At 37.2% G+C, this 8501-nt stretch overlaps 2 protein-coding genes across 2 annotated transcripts; one reads left to right on the top strand and one right to left on the bottom strand.

Moving 5' to 3' along the window:
• Positions 1-382: 382 nt before the first annotated feature.
• On the top strand, positions 383-3941 carry LOC131603287 (putative receptor-like protein kinase At3g47110). Its single transcript, XM_058875591.1, has 3 exons — positions 383-2497; positions 2658-3258; positions 3362-3941. Exons 1-3 carry the CDS (start codon positions 383-385, stop codon positions 3775-3777), a joined length of 3132 nt encoding a protein of 1043 aa, XP_058731574.1. The 3' UTR covers positions 3778-3941.
• LOC131603288 (subtilisin-like protease SBT2.3) lies at positions 3817-8145 on the bottom strand. Its single transcript, XM_058875592.1, has 10 exons — positions 7682-8145; positions 7368-7527; positions 6836-7233; positions 6628-6723; positions 6458-6530; positions 5987-6269; positions 5476-5807; positions 5123-5393; positions 4647-4928; positions 3817-4547 (listed from the first exon to the last, which is right to left on the bottom strand). The coding sequence occupies exons 1-10, from the start codon at positions 7924-7926 to the stop codon at positions 4135-4137; spliced, it is 2553 nt and encodes an 850-aa protein (XP_058731575.1). The 5' UTR covers positions 7927-8145; the 3' UTR covers positions 3817-4134.
• Between the last annotated feature and the right edge of the window lie 356 nt (positions 8146-8501).

The following is an 8501-nucleotide window of genomic DNA, read 5'->3' as shown; positions in this document are numbered from 1 at the left end:
TTATTATATAGAGACTAAAGCATTATAGGTTATTACTAAGTTTAAAAATCATATTTATTGAACAGATATATAACATTTTAAATATTTTAATGACTAATTATTTGGAGACTAAAGTAAAGGCTTATTAAAAAATAAAATAAAAAACACACTTTCCTGTCGTGTAAAATTAAAATACTTCTAGCGTCAATTTGGGTGTTGAAATGCTAGCTAAACAAGTTGACTATATAACCATTTACAACTGAAACTGGGTCAAACTGAGATACTTACATGAAAATGACACTTATGATATGACTCAAGTGAGAAAAGAAGAGGATTCATAACTAAGCCACTAGGTGCTATAAAAACACATCTTCTCAGCATAATATGAATATCATAAACCTGCATGCAAACCAAAACCAAACCAAAAACCAAAGAAACAAACATGGCTTTGTTTCCTCATTCACTTTTTCATATTTTTGCCTTATTAATGATCCTTATTGTGCCCTTTGATTTCAACAACCTTTTGGTTGGTGTATCATCAACCACTCTTAGTATCACCACAGACAAAGAAGCCTTAATCTCATTAAAGTCTCAATTGAGTACTACCAATGACACTTCTAGTTCTAGTTCTCACCCATTATCCTCTTGGAGTCATGATTCATCTCCTTGCAATTGGACTGGTGTCCTATGCGACAAGCATAACCAAAGAGTCACTGCCTTAGATCTTTCAGGTTTCGGCCTCTCGGGTTACCTTAGCCCTTATATCGGTAACATCTCCTCTCTTCAGTCCCTACAATTGCAGGATAACCAGCTCACAGGATTCATTCCAAACCAAATCACCAATCTAAATAACTTGAGAGTTCTAAACATGAGCTCTAACAGATTCGAAGGAATGCTTCTTTCGAATCTTACATACCTAAACGAGCTCAAGATTCTTGATTTGTCTTCAAATAAGATAGTAAGTAAAATTCCTGAAGACATCAGCAGCTTGAAAAAGCTGCAGGTCTTGAAACTCGGAGGGAATAGATTCTATGGTACAATTCCAGCAGCTCTAGGAAATATTTCATCTCTGAGAAATATAAGTTTTGGCACCAACTCTCTTAGTGGCAGGATTCCGAGCGACTTAGGTAGGCTACATAGTTTAATTGAGCTTGATCTCACTATTAACAATCTTACCGGAACTGTTCCATCTGTCGTATACAATATGTCTTCCCTTGTTACCTTAGCCGTAGCTTCGAATTCCTTATGGGGTGATATTCCTTATGATGTTGGTGTTAAACTTCCAAAACTACTAGTTTTCAATTTTTGCTTCAATAAGTTCACTGGTAGAATTCCAGGGTCTTTGCATAACCTCACCAATATTAGGATCATTCGCATGGCCTCTAACCATTTGGAAGGAACAGTTCCACCTGGTTTAGGAAACCTTCCATCTCTTCACATGTATAACATTGGCTATAACAGGATAGTCAACTCAGTCGATGGTTTGGACTTCATCACTTCATTGACAAACAGCACTCACTTGAACTTTCTAGCAATTGATGGAAATATGCTAGAAGGTGTGATTCCTGATACCATCGGCAATCTTTCCAAGGAACTCTCAAAATTATACATGGGACAGAACCGTTTCAATGGAAGTATACCATCTTCCATCAGTCGTCTTAGTGGTTTGAGTTTGTTAAACTTGAGCTACAATTCGATTAGTGGAGAGATTCCAAAGGAGTTAGTCCAGTTAGAGGAACTACAAGTGCTAGATCTGGCTGGAAATAATCTATCAGGGTCTATTCCAAGTTCTCTTGGTAATCTTATAAAGTTAAACAAGATTGATTTGTCAAGAAATAAACTTGTGAGTAGAATACCAAACAATTTTGGGAATTATCAAAGCCTGCTCTACATGGACTTATCTAGCAACAAACTCAATGGAAGCATACCTGTGGAAATCCTCAATCTCCCAACTTTGAGCAATGTTTTGAACTTATCAAATAATTTGTTGAGTGGACCAATACCTCAAGTTGGGAAATTGACTACCATTGCCACCATTGACTTTTCCAACAACCAATTGAATGGAAACATCCCCAGCTCATTCAGCAGTTGTTCGAGCCTGGAGAAATTGATTTTGGCCAGGAATATGCTCTTAGGTTCCATTCCAAAATCTCTTGGAGATGTGAGAGGATTGGAAACTTTGGACCTGTCCTCGAACCTACTCTCTGGATCCATTCCTGATGAACTTAAAAACCTGCATGTCCTTAAGCTTTTAAACCTGTCTTACAATGACTTAGAAGGAGTCATTCCCAATGGTGGAGTTTTCCAAAATCTCTCTAATGTCCACTTAGAAGGAAATACGAAACTATGCTTGAGCTTTGCATGCGTGCCTCGACTCCATAGAAGAACACATGTCAGATTTTATATCATCATAGCTATTGTGTTAATATCGGTTCTATGTCTCGCAACTGGCTTGCTACTATACATGAAGTATACAAAGGTTAAGGTAACAGCAACATCTGAACAGCTAAAGCCACAGGTATTACTAAAATATCTCATTTATTGGTAACTTGAAGAAATGTTTAACAATGAATACAACGCACTCTATTTGTACATACGAGTCCATACAAAAATGAAGAACATAACAAGGATAACTAATCTAACTAATTATTATTAACTATCATTCTCTTTGATAACAGACTCCAATGGTCTCTTACGACGAGCTTCGTTTGGCAACTGAGGGGTTCAGCCAAGAAAATTTAATAGGAACAGGGAGTTTTGGATCGGTGTATAAAGGCTATCTAAGTCAAGAAAACAGTACTGTTGCAGTGAAAGTGCTTGACACACTAAGAACAGGTTCTTTAAAGAGTTTCTTTGCAGAGTGTGACGCTATGAAGAACTCAAAGCACAGAAATCTTGTTAAGCTAATCACATCATGCTCTAGTGTTGATTTTAGAAACAACGATTTTCTGGCTTTGATCTACGAGTATTTAAGTAACGGGAGCTTGGAAGATTGGATTAAGGAGAGGAGAAAGCATGAAAACGGAAATGGTTTGAACCTTTTGGAGAGACTAAATATAGCTATAGATGTTGCTTCTGCATTAGATTACCTGCACAATGACAGTGAAACTCCAATTGTGCACTGTGATATTAAGCCGAGTAACATTCTCCTGAATGAAGATTTGACTGCAAAGGTTGGAGACTTTGGTTTGGCTAGGCTACTGATTCAAAGATCAAACAATCAATTTTCCATAAGTTCCACTAATGTCCTTAGAGGTTCAATCGGTTACATACCTCCAGGTTAGTATGCTGATAACTTTCTCTTTCATTGAATATTCGATATTCTTAGTTCTATCATGCTTTGTTTAAATACAATTAATAAAGTACTTTTCTCTCAATGTAGAATATGGATGGGGAGAGAAAGCTTCTGCGGCAGGAGATGTATATAGTTTTGGGATAGTGATACTAGAGCTCTTCTCTGGGAAAAGTCCACAAGATGATTGCTTCAGTGGAGGCCTGAGCATAGCAAAATGGGTGCAATCAGGATTCAAAAACAAGACTGTTCAAGTCATTGACCCTCAGCTGCTAACTCTCATTTACGATGACGACTCAGCTAGAGACACTAATCTACAAATTCAGTGTGTGGATGCAATTATGGGAGTTGGCATGTCCTGCACTGCAGACAATCCAGATGATCGCATTGTCATTAGAGCTGCTGTTCGCCAACTAAATGCTGCTAGGGACTGTCTTCTGAAAAAATCTGATATTAAGAGTCCTACTGAAAGCTATTTGACGAATAATGCAAAAGTTGAAATTTGAGGCCAGAGGTTGAAAACTAGGAAAATAATGTATAATAGACCAAATAAATACTCTTATTATTATATATGGTAAAGATTGATATGCATTTCTACCACTACCTTTAGATAGTATGGTTGACTGCTAAATACAATAAAGGTGATTTCTGAGAATTTGAGTGCTCCGTGCAAATTTAGAAAAAAAAGTGTCTCATTCGATACACATACAAGCTTTTCCACCCTTGCCGGTTGTGTAGCATTAAGGTGTATTTAACAAAATTTGTAGTTATATCACTTTGTTAAATACACCTTAATGCTAATTATCTGGCACAAGCATGGCTGCACCTCATGTTGCTAATTTGCACTTACCATTCTAATTATCTCACAATGAGATTTTAACAATGACAGACACAGGAATGTTGACTACATGACCTTGATTACCAAACAATCCAATCCTTCCAAAGCTTGCAATAGAGCTGTTGCTGGTTGCATTGAAAATCACAGATAAGATTTGTCTCTCTCCATTGGCTAGAGAGAAGCGAGTTGGATATACTTTAACAGAAACACCATATGGAGAACTCCAACCAACATTGTAAGTTTCATTTCCAGCAATGTTTTGTACTGTTCTCTGGACTAATCTAGATTGGTTCAACCTTGCTATTGTGATTGAAGGCAAGTTTAGATCAGAGCCATAGCCAGTAGAGTTATAAATCAAACAATTCTGACCAGTGTAGTCGAGTACTACAGAAGCTGTACCATTGATACCGCATAGAAAAGACATGTAATCATCATAACCTACAAAGAAATACATGTCATGTCATATACACAATTCAAATAAGCTTATAGACATTAAAAATATAATGAAAAGGTTTATAAGATCATTAAGTGGCATACTTGAATCGAAAAGCAATCCCGGGTTTAATGTTGCAGTAGCATTCACAAAACCGCTTCCCATGTCAAATGGAGTTGCTGGCGATTGGTTTAGGTCTGGGGAGGGATATGACCGCTGAGCCATTATTGGCTTCCCGCTGTTGTCTGACAGAGATGCTGTGGTGGAAAGTGTGGATCCAATGGCTGCAGGACTGAAATTGGGAAACTTTTGCTTGACTAGTGCAGCAAGACCAGCAACATGAGGTGCAGCCATGCTTGTGCCAGACAACATTGCAAAATTCTCACCTGTTGTTAAAAATATAGATCAGATATTCACATTGCACTATACAGACATGCATAGAAACTAATCCTTCGAGATACAAAGATCTATATAGATCATCATGTTATTGGCCTAAATTGATGTGGATCGAACCATTTCGGTCTATATTGTGTTGCTAGCCCTTGTCTTTGCGTAAAAGTATGTTTATGTATTTACTAACCTAGAAATTCATCTGAATCAGTGGCAACAGAACTCCAAGCAGCCCATATAAAACTTCCTGGAGCTACCAGATTGGGTTTCAAAATGTCAGCTTCATGAGGAAAACTGTCCTCAGGATCTGGTCCTCTGGCTGAGTAATACATAACATTTGGTGCAACATTTTTATAGGTCGCCGTAAGTCCACCATTAATGCTAGCAACAGCCCCGAGTTTAACAATTTTTTCTGAAGTACTGTCTTTTTCCATTGAAGAATTGTAGTATTCTAATAATATCTGCTCAATAAAAAACGATATATACATTATGAAAACATCAAAGATGGTAGCATATTTTGAAAAGAGAAAATGGACAAGCCACCTTGGAATCATTCACAAATGGGATTATTATGCCAGGAATTTTCATTGGAGTTGGGTCAAGCTGAAAACCATTCACAGAAGGATTCATGGGAAAAACAACCCCGGCAGCACTAAGATTTGTGCCTGTTTCTACGGCCTGCTTGATGCTGGAGAGACCAAGCACAAATCGCATTGAATAGCTACACATTAAGAGGTTTCCTTGGACCAAATCTTTATTGAACTTACTAGAATCTTGACATTCGCCAACATACATATCATCAGAAATTGTTATGTCATCGTTCAAAGCATGATGTGCATGAATCAATGTGTACATTGTGTTCTCAGATGTGCCAGCTGGGAATGACACAACAGAACAAATTTTAAAACCTGGTTGTAATAAATCTCAAAAGCTACAATGATATAACAAAATTTGCATAAAGAATACACAAGCATACCCAGAGTTATACATATACAGCGTTAGTATAAAATAAAGTCATGTATAGCTAACCAAGATTAGAGCAACAGAATTTTACGTGCAAGTCCAACTCCGAGTATTGTCACATTATTTCCAAGAGATAGCGAGTTGCTATAAACTCGATCATGAGAGGTGGCACCAATAGTAAAGATCCAAGGACTAAAGGAGGACATGCTCATAGCTGAAGGACCAGTATTTCCAGCAGCTTGCACAACAAAAATACCAGCCTTTATAGCTGACAGCAATGCCATGTCTATTGGATTGAAGAAAGTTGCAATACCAGGAGGACGCCTGTTAGGAGTGATTGACAAGCATATTATATCAACTCTATCTTGAGCTGCCTGTAAACAATTAAATTAGTCATAATATTAAACCGTACCAGAAATGTAAAATTGTCGATGCAATTTCGAAAAGTAGGATTTTGAAGGGACTACAAGGGGGAAAATCATCAATACTTAACGATTACGACAACTCTTTGATTCAAACTGTGCATAAACAGCACCGAGTACTTGTCTGTCTATATATGTACCTGATCAATAGCTGCAACAACATCTGCAGCAAATCCTCCAAATCCCTTGTATAGTGCCTTGTAAACAGCAATACTGTGAAAGATTGAAAAGGAATGTGTTCATAAATCTAAAATAAAATAAACCATCATGCTCGCATAAACAGATTACAACGGACACAAAGAATAGTTACTGGGAACGAGGAGCCATCCCACTAGCATTTCCAAAATGATAGCCATTAACAACCACTGGGATTCCATGGTTTCCAGCTGCAATAGAAGCTGTGTTCCTGTATATTACAGATACATCAGAATGGACATTCGGTGGAGATACAAGTTAAGTTAATACGTTTTTGAGGGCCGATTGATTGATATTGATAAAAGGATGGAGCAAATACTCACGTGCCATGGCCATCAGCATCGAAGGGAGAAGCATAGTCCTCAGTTGGATCAAGCATTTCTCTGATTATAGCAGATGCTGCAAAATGACGGGCCCCAACAAGCTTCCTATTGCAAGAACCAGATGGAAAATCTGGAGTAACCTCACAGGTGCCAGAAAAACGAGGAGGAGGATGAAATGGATGTTCAGATTTATCATCAGAGAAACTTGGATGTGTAGGATCAATGCCAGTGTCAACAAATGCAATAGTGGTTCCTTCTCCGGCAGTTTCAAATCCACCTGATTGAAACCAAGCTCCCTGTGGCAGACCCAAAAACTCCGGGGTGTGTGTGGTTGCAGTTCTTACAGAAAAATCTGAAACCACATTGGACACTTCTCTTCTCCTTGATAGCTTCTCTGCCTTTATAAGTGATTTCAAAATTAAGATTATGTCAAGAAGACCTTATTCATAAGCCATATGTCATAAGCGCTTAATTAAGCTGTTTTTCTAAAGAGTACTAGAATCATGATACGAAAAATGAAAAGTAACATCACCTGCTGTTGAGTAACAAGCACAGAAAATCCATTTATCAAGTAATGATAGCTATAGAGTTTCAGATACTTCTCCCCTTTAAACACCTTCTTCAACAACGAATCATGAACTTGCGCAATGTTAGAACCACGTCTCTTATATGTCTTCGTAAAATTTTGATGTCTGAAAAAAAAAACTTTAATGTTCACAAATAAACTAAACTAGTCCATGACTTGTTTAGATATTAACTACTAAACAATCATTTTAACTAACTAGTCCATGCAACATAAACACTTCCTAAACCTTAAAAACAACGAAAGTGAAAGGGATGGTGTACCTCGGGTTGTGAAATGCGTTCCTCCTAAAAGTACCGTGTCTGAAGTTGTTATAATCTGTGGCCAACTCATTCTGATAGTGAGAAGTAGGGGCTTGTCTGAGAGTAACAATGTACACATCAGTAGTTGCATCATTTTGACAAGAAGAACGCATTAGAAGCATCCCGAAGAAACATAACACCACTAAATGTGCTCCATATGTGTTCTTTTCCATTAGAGCTTTGGAATTCAAAGCTCCATCAAACATGATCAGAAAACTAACAACAACAACAACAACAAAGAATCTTCAGCAACAAGCATAGTTAACTCATCCTCAAGTGCAAACCTTTGAAAAAACCAATGAGTTTTGGTTTTTAAGTCTCTTTTGGACCCTTGAACCTGAAATAGAAAAGTAAAGTTAAGCCAAACTAGCATTGATGAACATAAATAGCAAGTTTTGTTAGTATTAATAGCTAGAGTATGTCCCAAAATATGATTTACATGCATATATAGAAAAGTGGAAATGGAATATTCGTATGCAAATAGAAAATTGTATTTAAAGGGAATTAGTAGTTTGTGGGGCACAATACATATTGGGTTGAACCGCCTTTAAATTATGAAATATTTAAGGCATCACCTTTTGCCAGTGACTCTCAAAGAAAGTGGATACATTGTGTTTTAATGGCAATAGTGCATGCAAGTGCATGCGCACTATCTTGTAGTATTAGTTACTTTTTTATGAAGAAAATGAAAATGAATAAATGATAGCTTGTAGAACAACAATATCTAAAATCTAAATTAAGTAAACATTCTCAACCTTTTTTTTTTTTCCTTTCTTCTTTC

The sequence above is a fragment of the Vicia villosa genome, linkage group LG5 (assembly GCF_029867415.1).
Source record: "Vicia villosa cultivar HV-30 ecotype Madison, WI linkage group LG5, Vvil1.0, whole genome shotgun sequence".
NCBI lineage: Eukaryota > Viridiplantae > Streptophyta > Magnoliopsida > Fabales > Fabaceae > Vicia > Vicia villosa.
Note: the sequence above shows the minus strand (reverse complement) of the source record. Positions and strands in the feature narration are given on the sequence as shown.